Raw genomic sequence first — 23,102 nt, 5'->3', positions numbered from 1 at the left:
TGTTTAAAGAAAGATGGGAAGGCAAATACATGAATACATGTTTGTGCTTTGAGGAGAAAAAGCGATATGTCTTGTTTTATGACGCAGCGTCGCTTGTCAAACATTAAAAGCTATGTTAGCATTTTCACACCAAACACGGTGCTAAGCTTGCCGAAAATTAAACAAAAAATTAAACTCCAGAAACAAAATAAAGCAACAAATTGTCCAAGAATTAAAAGCCAAACGAGGATGGAAGCAGAATGTGTTCACCGATGCTGCAGCAGTGAAAGCTAGCTTTGCAACACAGCAACTAGAACACATTTTTTTAACATCTATGCAAAATGCGTTTGTAACATTTTCAATTTAAATGAGTAATGAATTCGGAGTTAATAAACATAAATGAGTAGTTACATTTATTTTACATTACATTTCAGTATATTAAAAAAAAAAAAACACACTACAGGACGGGCCAACTTTGATATAATGTCCTTAAAACAAGTCAAAATGAACCCGTGTTGCTTCCTAAGTGGACAGTTTGATTTCACACAATTGAGATTGACTAGGTGTTACTTAAGCATTCCCTTTATTTTTTAAGCGGTAATTTCTTCATGATAAATATAAAGCTTGGGAAGTGACACAGCTAAAAAAAAAAAAAAAAAAAAAAAAAGGGCATCCGATGCCGAAACCAGCGAGATCTCTTTTACTTGAGGTTTTGTCTTAGCTCGTCCGGTACTTTACAACCGCTTACAAATGCGACGTTGAAGGTCACGTCCTCCCCCGCCCCCTTTCACCAACATCAGCCTTTGGGCAAACATGGTGGGAGAATATCCCACTTGGCTACTCATGGAGACAACGATGGAGTCAGACAGCGTGTTTGTGGATTACGTTCGCTGATACAAACTCACATTGAGCTGGCGGGGTTATGGAGATAAGGTGCGCTTTATTTAGCTATGTCAACATGATGGAGCTAAAACCATGACTTCGCTCTTCGCCGTACACCTTTTTCCCCCACAACCGCCTTCGGCGTTTAGCGCATCGAGTTCATAATCACGTCGGAGATCGTCTTACAGGTTTTTTATCTCCCGGCGTGGCGGAGTTAACGGGTACATATAGTGATGATGTGTAAATGGAGAGTTGCAGGCATTAGGAAAGCTGTAGGCCTCGTATAGAATACATTACCAAGCAAATCTAGGATGAAGTTGATAAGGACTTAATGAATATCTTTTAACAATGTGTCCTTTAGGGAAACAACAAAAAAAAAAAAAAGAAAGAGGATTTGACTTCCCTTTTTCTTTTGCTTGGCTTCTTTCCATTTTTTTTTTTTTTTTTTCCTGTTGCTATTTACGCCGGCTGACTGGAAAGCCATTGTTATATTCAGTCACTCCGGCAAAGAGCGTCAGCTAAATGACTGAAATGCAAAATGTAACTGCGGGGATGTAGGATATTAACTTGACGGGATTGTTGCTCTTTTTATGCGGATTTGGACAGCGTTCTAACTTCTCCTTGGCATCCTTTTTGTTTTTCTCGTGCATATCCCCCGCCTATGCATGCGTAGAACTCGTCGTATTCGCCTCCTGGCGGATTTATAAAAGTGTCACTGTACAGGCCCCCCGCTTCTTGCTCCATGATTATTCATTAATGATCTAATTTCTCTATTTTTTTTTTCTGTTTTTCTTCAGGATCTGAAGAAGGTGCTGTCTTTCCCCCCGTACCCAGGGGAGTTTTTGCACCCGGTCGTGTATGCCTGCACGGCGGTCATGTTGCTCTGCCTCTTTGCCTCCATCATCACCTACATTGTGCATCACAGGTAAGAAGAAAATCGCCGATTTTGCATCTTTTTGTCGGGAGGTAAAAAAAAAAAATTCACACGGATTCGCCGAAATCCTGCTGCCCTCTCAATTTAAAATCCCGTTAATCCAGCAGTCACGTGTTTTTTTTTTGGTACTTTCAGGTTTGTTTTCGATGCCTCCGTCACGAATACGCCGACTGCGTTGCGCGTTGGACCTTTTGGTCCGACACAAACCCGTCGAATCGCGCTTGTGTGTTTTCAGACGGACTTCTAATGTTTTCCCAGGGGAAACTTCCCGCTTCCCTTATTCTTTTTTTTTTTTTTTTCTTTCGGGACAGAGAATGAACCATTTGGATCTGGTATCTTTGTAAGCTGACATCTGTCTGCTCCTCTTACGTTCATCTGCTCTAGCGGCTGTCATTAATGCAGAAGGGGGTCAGTCTGTCGCATTAGCGCATGGATTTATTATCGGGCGTTTTACTTTGTGTATGACCTTACTGTGATATTCTTTTGTAATTGTATTGTAAAAGGAAAATGAAAATACCATATGCACATATAGCTTTGTAAACACTGCATATTTTAGAGTGTCTTTCAGAGAGAGAAAAAAAAAAAAAAAAACACAACCGGTAATGTTACCGGCCCAAAACGAGCGACAAAAACACCATATTTAAGATACGAAGCCACAGCTTTTGTGGTGTCTGTCACAGGCGGGGAAGGTTTCGAGGGTTATTCTTTCAACTATGCTCACATTGACAAACTCTGACACCTCCTCCACACCTCCCTTTAGGCAGTCCCAAGCACTCAAAGCATCTCTGTATAGTAACACTTTAGTTGTGTAGTATCACTCCAGCTGACTGACAGTATCCAAGGCGCGAGGCTGAGTGTTAAATGGGCCGAAATGCGAGGGAGGTTTTTCGAGGAGAGGCGCAGTCGATGCAGCTGGTTTGGATTTTTTTTTTTTTTTGTCACATTGTTTTCTGTTTTAATTTTTCATTTCTATACACATACAGTATGCAGCAAAGAAAGATAAGCTGGTGCTATAGTTTGTGATTATGGCTCAAGTGGCAATGCACTGTTAGGAGTAGCTAAGCTAAGGTCACGCTCTTGCAATTTGTCATAAAGGTTGCATTATGACTCACCAGCGAGGATAAATGCCCATTAATCTTTTCCTTTATTTTTTATTTTTTTTTATTTATTTATTTTTTTGCGCCGCTTTTCGCGCCGTGTTACAAACATGTGATGACATGACACGTGTCGTTAAATACAAGAGGGCGGGAAATAACTCTGTTCCCGTGGCTGCACGGGCAATACATTAGGTAACACCGCTAGAAAATACATTTTATAAAATACTGCCGCGTAAAGCAAGGCAATCATTCAACATCCGATATCCTTCACCGACTCAATGGAATTCAAGAGCGGTGATAAGATGATCATGACGTTCATTGGTTTGCATCACTTTGAGTTCAAATGAATGATAAGCATGCATGGGCATTTTTATTGACAATATATAGGATGAGCATTTAATAGCTGAAATGGCTCGAGCCCTGTTTACACCTGGCAATAAAATGTTTCCCGACTGATCCGATAACAACAGGGCAGATATTAATGTGTGTGTGTGTGTGTGTGTTTTCAGTATGCATTCACATTTATCACTTTTTGGTTGGAATGTACTAAGCTACTCTTGTCTGAAAATTAACCTTATATCCCGTCCATCTGAACTGAACTGAGATGTTGTTGGCTCAGTGTTTTTTTTTGGTTTTTTTTTCTGTGTGTGAGTGTGTGTATGTGTGTGTGTGTGTGTGTGTGTGTGCATTTTTGGATATACAAGACTGTCTCAGAAAATTAGAATCTTGTGATAAAGTTCTTTATCTTCTGTAATGCAATTAAAAAAAACAAAAAATACTTTTTCGTGATATTCTAATATTTTGAGATAGGATTTTTGAGTTTTCTTAAGATGTAAGCCATAATCAGCAATATTAAAATAATAAAAGGCTTGCAATATTTCAGTTTATTTGTCATGAATCCAGAATGTATGACATTTTTGTTTTTGTAATTGCATTACAGAAGATAAAGAACTTTATCACAATATTCTAATTTTCTGAGACAGTCCCGTATTGCTCATTTTGTGGACATGAATCATGTAAGCAAGTGTAAATACGGCGAAATGCTTGTAAAAATCCAAGTGCAGAGCCTGAACATGTTGTTTGCCGCAAAGTGTTTATACTTATTTAAAAACCGTGTTGATTTTATTGGGTCTCAGCCCTCTTCGCTTGTTGTTTACGGTTGCCATTGGCTGCTTTTATGGTGGAAGCCTCTCATTTGATGTTTTTTGTAAAATGTGTGTAAAACCAGTGTTTGTCGCACCATTAGATTTTCTTTATAAAATACATTTCAGTTGTTCAAAAATGTAAAAGGACTATGAACCATCAGAACCGATGCCACGGATAGCTGGGCAGAGAGAGAGGCAAACACACAAATGGGTTATTTATCCATTTAATTAAATTGTTTGTATTAGTGTACTTACTTAAAAGCTATTGATTTGTGACTGTTTTTGTAAATAATGCAGGCTGACCAAAAGAAAACATTTTTTTTTTTTTAGGCACTTTTTTTTTTTTTTAAATTTATTTTTTTATTAATGTCTTGTCACTGTATCTTTTATCTGCGTTTAACCATGTTAAATTGCGATGCGATCACCCCGGGGTGCACGTCTTTATGCCAGCTGTAACGTGACGAACTCACTGCAAAAGTGTCAGATTTACACTCAACCAGAGCTGTGGAATACGTTTATTTATCTATTAATTTTATCCAGGGAGTTTAAATGGGCAGAGATTTGAATGTGAAGTGTGCGTATTGCACTGCGCCGCAGCACAAGCCGGTATTTGCACTGCCTCGAAGAGTAGTTAAATTGGAATCATTTTCCTCTGGCATCTTAAATAATAAGATTGCGGTCCTTAGTAATAACAAATTACAGATTTGGGTCTGTTTCTCGTCAATTAAGACATAATAACCGTGCATTTACGGCTGAAAAACGTCCTTTGTCTTTTGTCTTTAGGTTACTTGCAAGACTGTAATTTCCTTAATTCAAGCACCGCCCTCAGCTCTGATATGTTTCAGCTCATGCTTTTTTTTTTCTTCCCTGCAAGAACGTTCTCTTTAGTTTCCTTCCAGCCCTCGCAGACAGGTATTTCTTTATTTTCGGTGATTCCATGACAAACTCCAACCCTATACTTTCCCGCCGACGGCGCCGGCAGACGGACCGGCAGGTTAACAAAGAGGGCCGATACGGGAACCGTACTTTTCTTTTTTTCTAAAGATGCTGCAAAAGATGCTCGCGGTGAAGGTTAAAAAGCAAACAAAGAAACAAAACACATTCATGATCGTACTATTAGATAATGCGATTTTGTATTCGCCGAGCAAAAAAAAATCGAAGTTTTTATTCGTTGACTTAAAAACCAGGCTAACACAGTGCACAATTAATTTTTTCAATATGTCTCATCGTTCTTGGTATGCGACGGTATGCAAATACTTTTCATTTTTACAGCTGCTCTCTCTCTATTTCATGAGGCTTATGTTCGAAACCTGCGCTCGACCAATGAAAACGCTCCGGCCGTCGTATAACGTGTCAAATTATACCGTCCGCGGCTTTATGGTTCTTTACATTTGGCTCGTCGACGGATGCAGAGCGAGAGAAAAAAACGGCGGTTTCACCCCCCACCCCTCCTCCTCCTCGCCGCTCTCCAGAAGAGGGGGATGTGGAGGGTTGCCAGGTTAATGTACTTGACCCAATGAAAGCCCAAAGCAGAGCCTATGAAAACCCCCTTCCGGGGAGGCCAGGAGCCGCTCTGATTTATGGCCTCTTTGCTGGATGGAGTTCAATACCTGTACCGTGGCAGAGGCATCGACAACAGCAGCCTTTCCCCTCCCTTCCCTTACGCAGAGCGGCGAAGCCCGGCCCCAGACACGCCTCATAGCTCACCGCCGAGACGCCGCTTCATCTACAGTTGGCTCACGTGCAGCCGGGGCTCCACTCCTCCATTTTGGGGGGGGGGAGTCATTTCCTGCACGGTGGTTATATAATTTCTAATGGTGAGAATGAGTATCTGGATAAAACAGAAATAAGAGAGGCCCTTTTGCATGCATGCATTGCAAGAAGAAAAAAAAAAAAAAAAAATGACCTATTTAGTCCATCCCATGGTAGCTGGAAAGAAGAATGTGATGTGGATTAAGTGCCTTGCCCATGGCTGCGTAACCCCATGGATGGTTGCTCTGTTATACAAAGTGGATATGAGTGCATTTTTTTCCACAATGGGGAAAATTTCAATTGGTTCAGCCAAGTGGAAACAAACCCTTTATTTTATCGTCAAACCATCAGTGAATCCCGTCTGTGCGCACAATATTCCCCGCGTGCTCTCCGCGAAATTAACAGCGACGGGAAATCTGCATCGAATGAGGGTCGTCGTTCCCTTATAGAAATCTGAACGTTCAATAGGAATGAAGTAAACAGTAGGATTTCGGTGACTGCAAATTTGCAAAGGTCTTCTTTTTATCCCATTATGCTGTGAAAAATAAAATTAAAAAAAAAATCTGATCTTCATGCTTTGGTCCCATAAATAAGACGTTTCGCGTTTATTGTCAGAGAGATGTTGAACTCGTACGCGAAAGTGAATCGATGCTAATGGATAAAGGCTTAAACCTGAAGCAGAACTCCACGTACTTCTGAATGTTAAATATTATATTATGTTCTATTCCGTTTACTTCTTAAACCTGTGCGTTTTGTTGCATTACTGACACTTGTTACTCGTCACCGGTGTCCAAGACAACGCTGGAGGTTAATTGGAGACCCTAAATCAACAAGACGTGTCAAAGAGAAAGATAAAATCTGATGCGGAAGTAAAATATGCGACAGAGATGGAGTTTATTCTACTGCAAAGGTGTGTTTCGATTTCTCTTGTTTTGAACGAATCGATATTTTATTTCTCGTTTCTTTCAAGGGGATGTGGAATATTTCCACCGCAAAGTCGAGTTGGATATTTGTTTCGGCCCGCGCTTTGGAAAATGGACTTAAACCGAACCTGCGATCTGATCACGAGGCACTAAAACAAAAAAAACATAAACTAATTGTTTAAACTAATTGTTTGTATCCTGAGCTTTTTTTTTTTTTTTTTTTTTTGGCAGTGCAATCCGGATCAGTCGGAAGGGATGGCATATGCTTCTCAACTTCTGTTTCCACACAGCCCTAACCTTCGCTGTGTTCGCCGGAGGCATCAATCGAATCAAATACCCCATCATCTGTCAAGCAGTAAGTGCATTCCCTTTTTATTCATCCTGTTCTTTTTTTTTTTTTCTGAAAATGGATTATGAATGTCCGTGGAGGTGTCAGGAAGCAGAACACTGAGTGCGCTGTGAGGACCTACACTGACCCACTTTAGGTGTCTTTCATGCTTCAGCTGCATGTATGGTGCGGTCACTCTGCAAGTAAAGAGGCCGGAACAATGAGCCGTGATGATTTCCCCGGCGTTCCTTCCGTCTATATTGTCTTTTTGGATATTCCATGTGCTTCACAAGTAAGAGCAATGGATGTCTCATTAAGATTTATACATTTTTATAATTGTGGTGTGTTTTTTTTTTTTTTTTTTTTTTTTTCTCCCCTTGAATGACTCACAAAAGTGTGAAAGACTCAAATTGTAGATGACAGCGTTTTCTCTTGATGAAGAGTGATGACTTTTTTTTTTTGGGAGTCTCTTTTTTGGGAGATAGCGGGTGTCTTATGAACAAATGTGGCTGCTCTTCGGATGAACTCTTTCCCCCCCCACCCCCCCCACCCCCCCCTTTACGGGATGTTATGGATCTATCCCGAGAGAATGATGATCCTTTGACTTTTCCTCCTGTGGAACCCAAAGTTTGACATTTGCAGTTTTGAGCAAATATACTTTGTACTGCACTTTTTAAAAAAATACCTGGGAATCATGGTCGTAAATGGGCAATTCTTGTATTTGCAAGTGTTATTTGCAGTCCCTGTGTCCTCTATTGTAAGTTGCTTTGGATAAAAGCGTCTGCCAAATGTAATGTAATGTAATGTAATTATTTTGGCTGGCGGGCCACATTTCTAATTTAATTTTTATGTGCGGGCCAACAAAAGTGCAAAAATTGCAATCTAAATATTTCAATTTTTCGGCATTTTATTTCAACTTTAAAATCATTGATAATAACAATAATCATTAATAATAATAATAACCATTCAAATCAGTAATGTAAATTTTCCGCTATTATTCTGTACGTAATCATCCATATAGAATCAAACAAAAGGAAAAAAAATAAGCCGTTTCTAGAGTCGATATTGAGTAAAAATATTCAAAGAAAATAGTTCGGCGGGCCGTAAAATGCCCAGGTCTGCCTGAAAGGATTCATATTATTTAGTTAATCTCTCTCTCTAGAGGATTCGGCGGCCTTGTCTGCAGGATGAACGCCGAAGAAAATGAACGACTCGAACTTGGGGAGAAATAATTCCATGATTTGACCTCGAAAATATTTCCGGGTACTAAACATTCGAATGATCTCACAAAAACGTCAACGAGTGTTAAACCCATTTTTGACCCCACGTCATTGTGTATTGAACGATACACAGTCACGGTCATTAATCAACATCTATGTAACAAATAAATGATAATATTCAACGTGCCATTGAATGGATGCTTGAAATTGCACCCTGCACAACATTTATTATATGTGTCAAAACCTAACATGGTTTCATGTTGCGATCCATCAGGATACAAACACGAGGCAATAAATATATTTTTATCGACGTCACAAGTTTTATTTGTTTCATCAGCTGTTTATTTGACACACATTAAAATTAGAAAATTACCAGGACGCACCTGCTGCAGTATTAACAAGGACTTGAGGGTTCTCTTAAAAGTGTAAATTTTGCTTGTGTCACAGAAAACCGTGGGATTAAAAGATGTTTTGCCAAATGGAATTTTTGGCTATTTCCATTTGAAGCTGATCCGGAGCTGCTGCTGCTGCTGAAGTCTGTTGCTTGTTTGCTGGAGGGCTGAGGAGCCAGTTCGCTGAATCATTTTAAATGTAAAATTAGCATAATAAAAATAAAAGTTTGCGAACACAAAAATCTTATATTTGCTTAAAATTTGACAGTGTTTTTTTTATTTTATTTTTTTTTTTTTTTATTTTGCTGTTAAAACCCTAAACATCACATTGCAGAGAAAACGTGGAGGCATGTGTGATAATAGCAACATTAAGAAATAGCCAAGGAAAATGGCTAAGGCGGGCTTTAATTTATTTGTAAACTTTTTTATTATGTTTTTTTTTTCTTTCATTATTTTCTTTTTCACTCTTTTTTTTTCTTAATTAATTTAGATTTTTTTTTTTACTGAATCCACAATTATGCCCACCTCACATAACACTCAGAGGTTCTTGTACAGGAACAGTTATAATAATAATAAAAAAAAAAAAGCACTTTAACTTTGTTTCGCCAATGTTTACTGCATGAAAAGAGTCACCCAGCCATGAAACTACTTGTGCTTTGTATATTTTCCTTAATGTGGTTTATAACCGATTTATTATTCTGAAAGCTCCGCACAGGTTTTGCAGTCCACATACGTGATCTCTAGACATCTGAGAGCGAATATCGGGTGTGTTCAGGAGGTTTATACGTTCAGACCGCAAAGGATTAGACCCAAAACAAGTCAAGTCATGCTAAACCAAGCTAAGGAGTATTTTAAGATTTTCAGCATAGTAGTTTTAAGATTAAAACGCCACATATTTCTAGTTTCACCTGCAATTTTTAACATGAATTTATCCATTTAAACCGGAAACAATGTGACACGTAAGGTTTGTTTTCGTGTCACTTCCGGGTTCTTCCACTCGTTCCCTCGAGCGCTTTGGACAGCAACCACTTTATCCTAAATGAAATCCAGCATCGACAACCGCAGCCTTATGGACAGAGGAAATAGTGCCTTAACTTGTTATTCAGAGTGTGTGTGGCTTCTATTTTTATTTATTTATTTATGTATTTATTTGTATTTATTTATGGCTCTTTGACTGAGGATTTGTGAAATCTGTGTCGATATAGAAAAGCAGAAATGCCATCCCTAAATGTCATTCTAAGGCTTGTGGAAATGAGGATCCCAGCTGAAAGAGATTTTTATTCTGACATTATTCCAGATGGCTTAGTGAGATTATATTAATGTTTATTATGGTTGAAAAGTCATGTCATACATTCTTGGTAGATCAATCTGAGATGGTAAAGAACTGATGAAAACGCAATTTATATATATTTAACATCTTGCCTGGTCCGCATATGGCTGCAACCTGCGATGTTTACATAACTACAAACAAAAAGTGTATTATTATTATTATGATTATTATTATTATTATTACTAGCATCGTCCTAGAGATATGCATTATGAAAATTTGTCCATTTAAACTGGTTGACCTTGAACACACCAAAAACAGGCACGATGTTTACCGTCAGCCATCTGTTTAGAAATGGTATCTCCCATTGTCCTTTTTTATATAAACGATGCATGTGTTCATTTGCGTCCGGATCTGGTTTAATCGACGCCACGCAGCCGTAGAGAATATTATGATATCATGGGACGACAGCTTGCAGAAATCTAAAAAATTTGCTGATACGATAGAAAAGCGAGAGGGGTTTTATAACCGCGCATCTAATTAAACAATCTATGAGCGGTCTATTTTCAATCTATGAGTTTCAGCTGTCTGTACCTCCAGGGGCGGTCTGCCGGCTCTGCAAAAACAAGCTTAAAATAGAGGCTGAGCTGCGGCTTTCAACCCCTGGTGGAAGATTTAGGGTTCCCCAGAGCAGGCCGGACCATTATAAACATCCTCTGCTGCCCAGGTCCATTAAGACCGGTGACAGAGGATGTTTACTTTGTCAGCTGTGCAATTGGTCATCTTTATCATGATGTGTGTGTTGTTTTCGTGCGTTTCAAAGTATGTTATCCGACACGGGGGGCAGCTGTCCACTTATGATCGGACAACTTTAGACGCATGTCAGTGGCCAGTCTGATGCAGGTCGAGGTGTGTTGAGCCGCATTTTGTAATAACGGTGCATTTTGTAATAAACGTCCATAATGGAATAACTTTTTCAATTCATTTTGTAATAAACTGCCGCATTTTGTAATAAACTGCCCCAACGCATTTTGTAATAAATTTTGCCGCATTATGTAATAAGTTATTACATTTTGAGAAGATTATTACAAAATGCACTTGCAACTTTTTTATTCTCTAGGAAATGTAATAACATGGAATTTATAGAATATTCTCTGTTAATGCAACCTTTGAATAGTGTACTGATAGTAATTGCTAAGTACTGCTACTAGGCTAATACGGTGATACTAATAATAGGCCTAGCTTTTACAAATACTTTTAAGTAAAATAAAATACAATTAACAAACTTATACTTTAGAATTGTTATTACATAATGCACCATGTTATTACATTCCCTAGAAAATAAAAAAGTTGCAAGTGCATTTTGCAATAATCTTCTCAATATGTAATAACTTATTACATAATGCGGCAAAATTTATTACAAAATGCGTTGGGGCAGTTTATTACAAAATGCGGCTTTATTACAAAATGCAGCTTTATTACAGAATGAAATGAAAAAGTTGTTACATTTTGGACGTTTATTACAAAATGCACTGTTATTACAAAATGCGGCTCAACAAGGTGACTGTAAGACGGACACGTTGTTAGCACGAAACCAGAGCGCTCGTTTTATTTATTTTTTTTTACCTCGCCTCAGCTATGTAGCCGAAAAAGATTGATTTCATTGGCTTTCGCCGCCTCTTCCGCCGTCAGAAACGCTTTCTTTAGGCGGCACCTTCCTCCGCGGTATGAAGACTCCGCATCTACATGCCGAAATGCAGGGCGTCATATTTCTGTTTTTTACCTGAGCTGCCTGGCGGGAGGCTGGGTGACAGCAAAATCTGTTGGAAGTCACCACCGGTGTCACAGCTGTCAGGTTTTTTTCTCCACATCTGCAGCTGACACAAAGGCTCGCCGTGAAACGCCGCCCACCCCGACACCCCCTCCCTCCCCGCTCATATGCTCCACGTCTTTCACCGTCGCTAATAACTTGATTATGAGCGGTAACAGTTCTTCTCCTTTTTACTCTGCAGACATGAAAATGTTAAAAGGAGGGAATTCGTACGGTAAATTCTCCCGGGCTTTTTTTCAAGGACTTCTGAAATATGAAAATGAATGACGGGCGAATTCGGGTTTAGCTGATTCAGTTTCAGGGACGTTCCCTTGTGCATACTGACTCACCGTCTCAGTGTTATTGCTTGAAGGGACACTTAAGGGCACTTAGGGCTTTAATCAGCAGCCGTGAACCTACACTGTTGCCTCATGTGCACTTCCATAGAAATAGAACTGAGACATAAAATAACAGTGACAGGTCCACTTTGAAGCGTTGCATATCCTTTTGCACAATTTGTTTTTGAACGTCGATGACATCTATACTCTCTCTTTTCCATTGCGTTCATTTCTGTGAACGTTCATTTAGCATATTTCATCGTCAGTAGTTATGCAATGACAACCAGTTCATAAGCCTGTTTCACATGTGCACTACAAAAAGAAATTATGTAGAAAAATAACAAAAATATAATAAATAACTATGATTAAAAAATGATAAAAATATAAATAATATTTAAAAAAAAAAGAAAATTACTGAAAAAAAAAGCACTGAAGAAACGACATCCAGCAAAGTGGAGCTATGACCGCAAATATGACCTAACAGGAAAAAAAGATAATAATATGAAAATAAAAATAATATAAAAAATAATTTGAAAAAATATATAATAAAAAATATAAATCATATTAAAAAAAAAAACAAATATAGAGAAATAAATGTGTGCCTGTTAAATGTCAGCAGGGGTTATTTACAAATCATATCGGGATAGGTTTTCCATTCGAAAATTGCATATTATATAAAAAAAAGAAAAAAAAAGTAAAGAGGAAACGGCACCCAGCAAATCAGCAGATCTCATTGTCAGTTGTTATGCAATGACGTCCAGTTCATAAACCTGTTTCACACGAGCATTACAAAAAATAAATATATAAAAAAATTATTTTAAATAATATTAAAAAAAATAAAAAAATCGAGATATAGATAAATAAATCTGTGCCTATTGAATGCCAACCATGTCAGGATAGGTTTTCCATTCAAAAATTGCAAATTATATAAAAAAAATACTGAAGAAATGCATTTCAGCAAAGCAGAGCTATGACGCCAAATATGACCTAACAGAAAAAAAAAGGTTCAGGAGTATCGGTCCGGTTGGTGTGAAAGGCCAGTGCCGGTCTTATGCTGGGCTTGACATTTCTATTTGAAAGGGACTTTACTGAAATATCGCACATGCCTGTGCAGTCATTATCTGATAACTATCTATCTCTTCATGCTGATGCTTGAAGTAGTTATATAAATGTGCGAATCCTCTCAAGTGCTGCAACCGCTGCAAAAACTGCCTCTGCACATCATATCATTTTCTTTTCTGAATATTAGCAGCTTCCAGATAATTGAATGTAATTGTTTTTTTTTTTTTGGTCGGGGTTCAGAGGGATTAGTAAGATTCAGCATCTTTGTTTTTTTTTTTTTTTTTTGTTTTTTTTCGCAGCCATCAGTCGTTTTTTTTAGCCCTTTGTTCTTCACCAAATCTTCTCTCAGTCAATTTTTCTCTTGCTCAGTGATTTTTTTTTCTCCCCTTTTCAGATTTTGCTGCTATGCACTGCGAGTAATGGTAAAAAATGAGTCCAAATAATAGAGAAAAGGGAATCAAGTTCACAGCATTAACACAATAATGCAATGTAAATATGTAACTGTGCCAATACACAGCACATTTTTGAACAGTATTAGTTTATCTGATATTAGTCTTCATATATCTCAATTACCAAAAAAAGGTAAAAAAGAACCTCCTGGCAACCAATCACAAATGAGCAACACATGTTACACACTTTCAATTAAAAATAAATAAATAAATAAAAAATGAATGAATCATTATACATATATTTTTAATGAATATGTAAATGGAAATCAATTATTTTTCCCTATTCTTTTTTATCATTTGTGGGTGAATTTATTTTTAGGACAATTACTGTATACTACTGATGATTTATGGAGGGAGTTGATTCTCTGAACATTTAAATGTAGAATTAGCATAATGAAAATAAAAGTTTGCTAACACAAAAATCTTGTATTTTCTGAAAATTTGACAGTGATTTTTATTTATTTGGTTATTTATTTTTTTTATTTTCTTATTCAGTCCCTAAACATCACATTGCAGAGAGAATGCAGAGACATGTGTGATAATAGCAACGTTAAGGGGCCTATCGTTAGGAAGAGCCCCGGCTTTTTTTTACTTATTTAGTAGCAACGTTGTTGTTGATATTGTCTGGGGTTTTCTTTTTTTTTTTTCCACACAATCCCAAGGTCTCTTTCTGGCGGCTCCTCCTTCACCCAATCACTGCTATCAGGACAACTCTCTGCAGATTCGAGCTGGAGCCCAGATAGTCTGCAGCTCCGCTGGGACTGAGGCAAACCCCACTAGACAAAATTTGGGATAATTAAAGAACTGCTTGAGGAAATGTGTGATCATATTGCGCCCGTGCTTGCACACACACACACACACACACACAAATTAAAATGCACACACTGGTGCATTCGGCGCCTGCTGAGTTCTCTGTACTTTCCCCAATCATCCTGCTTCCTCTCTATACACACTCATAGATGCACCCCGTCTCCCCTCCCAGGAGGGGGACATAAGAACATGCTCTCGCTCTGACAGAGGGAACTTCAAGGAACCCTGAAACTAGCTTTGGCAGCTCTCGCCGCACATCAAGCATGCACTACACACCCGGCTCGCCGCTCCTCACCCTCCGCCTGCACCATCTCCACCTGCATCCCTTACTCATCTCTTCATTCTTTATGTGCCACTCCTCATCCTTGCACCACACACACACCCACTGTGGCACTGTCACCATGCAGCATCCATCCGGGGTCTTTGCAGTCATTTCTAATCTCCATCGCTATCTTCTTTCCTGACATGACTCGCTTTGTTGCCGATTTGAGAAACACCCCAGGCTGTGACACGCCATGCGATGTTTTGCGGTTCTGGCCAAAGGAACGAGATTCGGTATATCCTCGCATTCCTATTTTCTACCTACGTAATTGCACCTCGGGCCATCCGAGGTTTGATGTCAGTTTTGTGTTGGGTGAGTCTAACCGGTGTGAAATAACACTTAAGTTTACCAGAGAACTGACCTAGATATGAGTTTGCAGGTATAGCTGTAACTCATTTTTACAAAGAAGGCTGTTAGCAGCGTGCTGCTGTATAATGAGTTGTGACAGACCCCATTTGCCAAAAAAGAAAAAAAAAAAATACAGAAGGCTATCTGCAGTGATTTACTTTGTACTTCCATTCAGTCCAATCTGAGTGTTCCTGCGCTCATTTCATCCCATGTAAAATAGCTGCCAGTAGACTGGTTACTTATGCATCAAAAACAGTTGTGAGCTAATATAATGACTAGGCTCCGGGAAGACAAGATCAAGGTCCTTGGAGTGCAGTCCCGTTAGCGTACGCTGAAAATTTTAAAACAATCCATCTGATGGTGTTGTTGTTATAGAATAAGCTCACCGCTCAATCATGCAGATCCCTGCAGGAAATACTTGCTAGCGAGTTAAGAAACTCCACATAGATGCCGTCACGCACGTTATAATTCCATTTACTGGAATGACTTTTTGCTCGGTGTTAATTCATGTCCTGAAACAATAAATCCAAGAATTTGAAAGACTGTTGTGTGATTTCACGCTTCTGATGTTACAGTTCAGTCATCATTTGCTCTGTGTTTTGTTAAACATTGTAATAAGCTCCTTTTGCCTGATTAAATAATTGCACGTTGTACTAATTAATCTGCTCACAGCTGAGTGGAAATTGATGGGGGGAAAAAAAAACAAACAAAAAAAAAACTTAAAATTTGTTCAAAAAATAAATAAATAGTTAGCAGCGCAATCAGTCATCCATAGCATAGACTATAACATTGACTTAAATGTAGCTATTCCCTTTTATCCCTACCAGAATAATCTATCTATCTATCTATCTATCTATCTATCTATCTATCTATCTATCTATCTATCTATCTATCTATCTATCTATCATATTCATTTCTGAGTTTGTAAACATTTTTTTTTTCATTTTTTTTTCTGATTGATAATAAATTGCAAAGCCGTTTCTAAGAGAAGAATCACTTGAATGTAAATTAGATTATTAGGTTACGCAGGGGAGGTGGCAGTACTTTTTTACCCCTCATTAGTGCTGCCAGACCTCATGTGTATGTCATTTGATCGGCGGAAACCATGGCGATATGAAGAAAAATTACCAAGTTAATGTGACAGCAGGCACAATTAATGGATAATAGATCTTTTTTTTTAAAGAATCCTGTGTTCCTTTAAGAGAATAGCATTGTAAAAATAAACAATGTATATGGAAATATTGAATTTACTATGTGACTGGAGTAAGCTGGTATAGTCAGTCTGCATTTTCCACTCTGGTGCTTTTTAATGGGGAAAGCATTGATTAGAATATCCGGGACCGTTTCCAGCTCTTCTTTTGCTAACTGCATTATCATTGTGCTGTTCAGTGATCCGATCCCTGGACATTTTCACACAGAATGTCTAATAGCAACTACGATGAGTAAAATAAACCCTTAGTTCATAGGTTATAAGATTTATTTGGCCGTTGATGAATTACAATCTTCTCCTGATATTAGATATAAATGATTGATGGAAAAGAATGAGCTCAAACAAAAAATATACACTTTTTTTTTTTTTTTTTTGGTATCACATTAGCAACGTGTCTGCTCGTTGTTTGCCTGCAGGCATTCTCCTTTAGATGCAGGGGAATTTCTCAGATCGGCACTGACTATCTGATGTGTTCTTCGGGATCCGAAGGTCTCATGGTCACAGAAACCCCAGTAGTATATCGCCCTCTCGGACATGCTGCACTGCTCTGACAAAGGCTTGCGTATGTTCACATGGATTTCAGCAGTAGTCGCAAATGTGTAGATCAATAGAATTCCCTTGCAGCTATCCTAATGCCCTATATATACATCTAAGCTATTACTGAACCGTCCAGGATGAGTAAATACCATGCAACGTTGAAAGCAATAAATAGGTTGGTTTCAGCCACTGGAATGCATCTATGTTGTGTAATATAGTATGTTTTAGAGAAAGCCGGGTTAAGCAAATAGCGCCAAGCCAATTCAAGTATTGACCGTATGCTTGATTTAGAGGGAAGGATGTCGGGTATACAGTTGGATTGTACCAATACTGTTAAAAAGTCAGGTTGCTGTTTAGGGTATGAGAAAGTGGTGTTAAGTGAAATGATTTATATGTTAACATTGGCGCTTAATGTGCTTTGAATGCAACTGCAAAATAAATGCAGTGCGATTGGACACGTCAAAGTCTGTCCTCTAAAAGAGCTTTTTTTGCTCCGGAAAAGCTGGAATCGTTATCGTCTGACGAAAGAACGGAAAATATTCCGTCGATATATTGATATATCGAGAAAATACCACATTTGTGTTTTGCCCGAATGTCCATTTTTAAACCAGAACATACGAATCACGTGTTTGTCTCTCCTCGACCAGGTCGGACTCTGACTTGCACAATCTGAGCCTGTCAGTTGCGAAAGCAAAGCACTTTTAGTCGACATACATGGACTCTGACACGTACCCTTGAGGATTTTACAGCAGCTGTTTTGTGGCTCCCGCCCACAGCATTTTCACCGGAAGCACGTCGGTGATTTCGGTCCGGATCAGTCGGTCCGAAACGTTGAAAGAAGCCGGACTCGACCTTAAAAAAAAACCCTGCTGGCCGACAACACGCCTATAAGGACGGGAATCAGCCAATTAGCATCAGTGTGCGCCCTTTCTTTCGCGCTTTTGCTGTAATTTAACAGCCCCTCCTCTTGTTTCATTTCCATCAGAAAACCACATTTCTCTTTGTCTGTTCTTTGCACTAATGAAGCTCTGAAGTGCTTGGTGTACCGAGCGGTGATTGACTTCCCATCCTCTCTCCGCTCACCATATCCAGCTGAAGGGCACTTCCAATTAGCATCCAGACTCGTGGACACCAGCTTTGGTCCTTTAGCGAGGCGCGCGACAGAGACGCCTTTTGATTGGCTATCACAACTCCCGTTACAAACTGAAGAAACTGACTGGGTGAAGAAAATCTCTCTCTCTTTCATTTAACACAACTCCCTTTTTCTCCAGACCAACAGAGCCTTTAAACAAAAGAAGCTATACTTCCAATTCACCCATATATACATTATGCAATTTATTATTATTATTATTATTGTTGTTGTTATTGTTATTATTATTGTGGTCATTGTCATAATAATGATAATAGTAATAATTGCTATAATTATCACAAAATAACTGATAATAAATACTACTACTAATACTAATAATAATGATAATAATAATTATTATTATTACCATTATTGTTTTATATTATTTTTATTAGCTAATTTTTATTTGCTATCTTATTTATTATTTTTGGAGCTGTCAACATAACCATAATTTGTATTCAGATTTATTATTCACACTGCGCACCTAATGTCCTATGAGTCAGCTGAGAGAAACTCTTTCTCTCTTTCATTTTACACAACTCCCTTTTTCTCCAAACCAACAGAGCCTTTAAACAAAAGAAGCTCAACTTCCAATTCAGCCATATATTTAAATGTAATTTATTTTTATTATTATTATTATCGTTGTTGTCATTATTATTATCGTTACTATTATTGTTATTATTGTCATTATTATTATTATTATTATTATTACTATTATTGTTGTTGTTATCATTATTATTATTGTCATTATCATTATTATTATTATTATTATCATCATTTTATATCATTTTAGTTGAAGCTGTCAATAAAACCATAATATGTATCCTGAGTCATTATTCACACTGCGCACCTCATGTCCTCAAAGTCAGCTGAGTATTTTACCCAACTCCATTTTTCAACAGAGTCTTTAAACAAAAGAAGCTCTACTTCCAATTCATTTACAGTTCATTTATTAATTATTATTATTATTTGACTTGTAGCTGTCAATATAACCCTAATTTTTATTCTGATTTATTATTCACACCGCGCACCTCATGTCCTCTAAGTCAGCTGATAAGGGGCGGCTCAGTATCCACCGGTGCAACGTCACCCGAATGTTCTTATCCTACACAACCTTGATGATTCATTACTGCTTTTTTTAACCTGTCTCTCCATTCGTCCACTCTTGTCTTTGAGTGAAGGATGAGGCAGAACCGAGTCTGGAACGAAAAACAGCCATGGAAACACCCTTGGACTGACATTGGTGATATTTTAAGAGTAGAGTAGCAGCTCCTCCTTCACTTTTTTTTTTTTTTTTTTTTTTTTTTTGAGGAGGAGGAGGAAAGAATGTGATCAAGTCTGGCATGTTTTTGACATACATACTGCGTAGTTTTTTTTTTTTAAAGAACTTCACAAAGTCAAGCAAAGCTTTGAAATAATCCTTTGTGCCATCTCTAACCTTCTCAGGTCGGGGTCGTGCTGCACTACTCGTCCCTGTCGACCATGTTGTGGCTCGGGGTTACGGCGAGGAACATTTACAAGCAGGTGACGAAGAAGCCACCGCAGAGCCAAGATGGTGACCCGCCTCCGCCCCCTAAAACACCCCTGTTGAGGTAAACACCAATGTCCTTGCAATGCTCCTGATCCTTAATCGCCACCAGATAGGAGCTACATGTGCTGTGAGTGAGTGAGCAGCCTTATTCCACTGCATTTCCCTTTTTTTTTTTTGTTTTTTTTTTTTTTTTGTGAGTGAGCAGCCTTATTCCACTGCAATTCCCTTTTTTTTTTTTGTTTTTTTTTTGTGAGTGAGCAGCCTTATTCCACTGCATTTCCCTTTTTTTTTTTTTTTTTTTTTTTTTTTTTTTTTTTTTAGATTAGATTCAACTTTATTGACATTGCACATGTAGGGATACAGTGTAACAAAATGCAGTTAGCATTTAATCAGAAGTGCAATAAAAAAAAAGACAAGTGCGGTATTTACAGATGAATGCAGTATTTACAGATTTTTTTTTTCTTAAAAGCTTGTGCAAGTAGAGGTAGACAAGATATGAGCAAAATATGCGCAGCTAGTGCAAGTATGGTGGATAATTATGTGTAGATTATGCACAAATAGCTCATAGTGATTAGTATGATTAATAGATGGCAATTTACAGATAGAACTGTAAGTATAGAGTTGTTTTAAAGACTTATCAATTGCATTTTTTTTCTTTAAATCAGAATTTCACTGGATTTGGGTTCTGAAACATATAAGAACACCTTAGAAATGATGGGCTAACCTTTTTAGCACCGCTTCACTATAGCAACATCCAACATGAATGTGAAAGGCCATGTACTTTGTGGCTTATTATTATTAATTATTATTATTATTATTATTGTCGTTGCATAGTGCTCAGCCATTTGGCCACATGGTGTCTGGTTAGTTAACACTGACTGTACTAAGCCTGCAGCTGATTGTGTAACCAGCTCATAACCCACCCACTAACCGTAACCCACGACCAAGCGAGATGATTAATTCACAAGTGCAACTTAATGGAATCAATGAAATACCTTGAGGGAAATAAAAATATAGGACAATAGTTGTGTGTCAATAAGCCTCAATGGTCATCAAACACACATTTTAGAATTATAATCATGTCACATTTGTGGACTGAACTGTCTTATACACATTTCCTTTCATTCTTGCTGATATTCCTTTATCACACATTAGCGCAGACACTTTTCTCCACTCATTCCAACCTACTTGCGCACTTTTCTTCACCTCTTTTCTTCACTTTTCTACACTCAACTGTTTATCCTAAGTACTTAAAATCCCCCATCTTCTTTATCTCACCGTTCCAATTCAATCCCTCTAATTCACCCACATGTATTCCATCTTGTTGCGGCTAACCGTCATTCCTCTCCTTTCCAGGCCGCACCTCCATCGCTCTAGTTTTCCCCTTTTACCTGCTATTGGCCCTCACCGCAGATCACACTCTCATCTGCAAGCGTTATAGTCCAGGGAGATTCCCGTCTGATCTCGTCTGGCGGCCTGTCCATCACATTAGCAAACCAAAGGGGACTCGGAGTTGATCCCTGATGCACTCCCACTTCTATCTTGAATAAATCTGTCACACGTATGGCGCACCTCACCCCGCTGGCTTCCAGCTCTCATACCTGTCCTGCATCTAATATATTTCTCTGGCACTTTACGCTTCCTCATTCAAGATTCAAAGCATTCATTGTCACATGTACAGTGTAGAAAACCCTGTACGGTGAAATTGCTACTTTGGAATAAGACGTATGCAGTCCCACAGTCCCTTTCTTGGCACCTTGTCGTATGCTTTTTTTTTTTCTAGATCGACAAAGAAACATTGCAGCTCTCTTCTACTTCACTAGTTTGCTGTCACTGATCGGCTTCAGATTACATCGTCTATACAAGATGGGGTTTACCGGTGTGCTCCTACCTCTCTTCTTATAAGTTAACCCATGTTACTGCCTCTTTAGGAAGAAAACATTCACGACAATAATTTCCATCCTTTTCGCAAACTTTATCACCATCTGTCCGCCTGCGTTCCTACTCGTGATACCAAGCCTATCCATCACGTCTTCATCACATCTGTTGCCTGCACCAACATGTCCATTGAAGTGTCCAATTACAGCTTTCTTACCTCTGGGGATATTCTGCACCACTGCATCTAACTCACTCCAGAATTTCTTCTCCACTTTTAACTGTGTCCCACCTGTGGGGCATAGCAACTAACAACATTGAGCTTCAAGACTCAGATTCATCACTTTATCTTTTCCCTCCCAGCACATTCCTAACAAACTCCTTCTTCAAGATAACCCCTACTCCCTTTCTCTCCCCATCAGTACCACGATAGCACAACTGAAGCTTGTGGCCTCGCTACCTTTCCACCTGCTCTCCTGGACACATAGTTCCTCCACCTTCCTTCTCTGCAACATTTCAATCAATTCTCTAGCTTTTTCGGTCGTCATCCCGACATTCGAATCCCTGCTGGCCTCTTGTGTTAACTCCTCCTCTTAAGAAACAGACCTTCCTCCTCTCCTTTCTTGACCCACAGTAGCCTAATTTACCCCGGCTCCCCGTAGGCTATTAGCACAGATGGCGCTATTAAACCAGATTTCGCTCTAAATCCAGTGTGGAAGTCATAGGTTTTATTTGCGGATTGTGTTTCGTACTGGTTTTAAATCACGCAACCCTTTGCATTGGCATGCTTGCGTCCCTTTAGGGCTGCAGTCTTGACACCAATGAGTACTTGGTCAATTTTTGCACAGGTATTGTCAAATATGGCTTTCTTCAATCTGGCAGGTCATTATTTTCCCCTGCAAAAATTTGCATTTTTGATCTGAATCAATAGCCAAGGGGGAAAAGTTTAGTTTTGTAACAGTGCCGATTCACGTACTGTATTTTCCGCACTATAAGGTGCACTGGATTATAAGGCGCACCTTCAATGAATGGCCTGTTTCAAAATTGTTTTCATATATAGGGTGCACCACATTATAAGGCGCATAGAATAGAAACTACTGTGTTTTGCATCCACTAGATGAAGCTGCGCTAAAGGGAATGTACGTCAGACTTCATTAATAGAATACAAACCAACTATCTGACAACTCGGTTCACTCCCAAAACAAGTTCACAAGAAGGTACCGTACGTACCGGTAGCTCTTACCGGTATTTGCGCCGCCTTTGTCGAAAACAATGTTTTTCCAACTCTATTCGTCACAGTTCAGAGCTGTTCATTAAACAAAAGCACCAAGAAGGACCGCCTCTAAATTCCTTGATGTTCATGTCGCTAGCCAGCTAGCGCTGTTGCCTTCATTGGAATAGAGACGTAGAGACGCTTCTACTTGGCGCTGGTTCATTAATGTTGAATTCTCTCGCCGCTGCTCTGTTCCCCGTGTTCTACTGCGTGACTGATCGCCTTGAGTTTGAACTCTGCGTCGTAAGCGTGTCTCTTGAAAAATCCCATTTTGGGGTCTTTCTACACACACAAGTGGTGTTGGACTGGAATTCCCCTTTACCGTTTTTACCGCTGCTACTTCGGCGCCGCCCCCCTGACTACGGAAGCCATAATTAACTAAAATTGATCCATATATAAGCTGCGTCGGATTGTAAGGCGCGCTGTCGGTTTTTGAGAAAATTAAAGGCTTTTAGGTGCGCCTTACAGTGCGGAAAATACTGTAATTTA

The 23,102-nt window shown here is 38.8% G+C and overlaps 1 protein-coding gene across 1 annotated transcript in view; it reads left to right on the top strand.

Annotated features, from left to right (window-relative positions):
- adgra1b (adhesion G protein-coupled receptor A1b) overlaps positions 1–23,102 on the top strand; it is a 204,943-nt gene that overhangs the window by 170,000 nt on the left and 11,841 nt on the right. The window contains exons 15-17 of the mRNA XM_086164570.1: positions 1,659–1,786; positions 6,944–7,067; positions 19,381–19,526. Coding sequence (XP_086020696.1) covers positions 1,659–1,786; positions 6,944–7,067; positions 19,381–19,526 — 398 coding nt within the window. The remainder of the gene's footprint in view (positions 1–1,658; positions 1,787–6,943; positions 7,068–19,380; positions 19,527–23,102) is intronic.

Source organism: Fistularia commersonii, chromosome 2 (genome assembly GCF_037954325.1).
Source record: "Fistularia commersonii isolate RoL2024-O1a breed Wild chromosome 2, RoL_Fcom_v1.0, whole genome shotgun sequence".
Classification (NCBI taxonomy): Eukaryota; Metazoa; Chordata; class Actinopteri; order Syngnathiformes; family Fistulariidae; genus Fistularia; species Fistularia commersonii.
The sequence above is the reverse complement of the archived record's forward strand: the minus strand, read 5'-3'. Positions and strand labels throughout refer to the sequence as shown.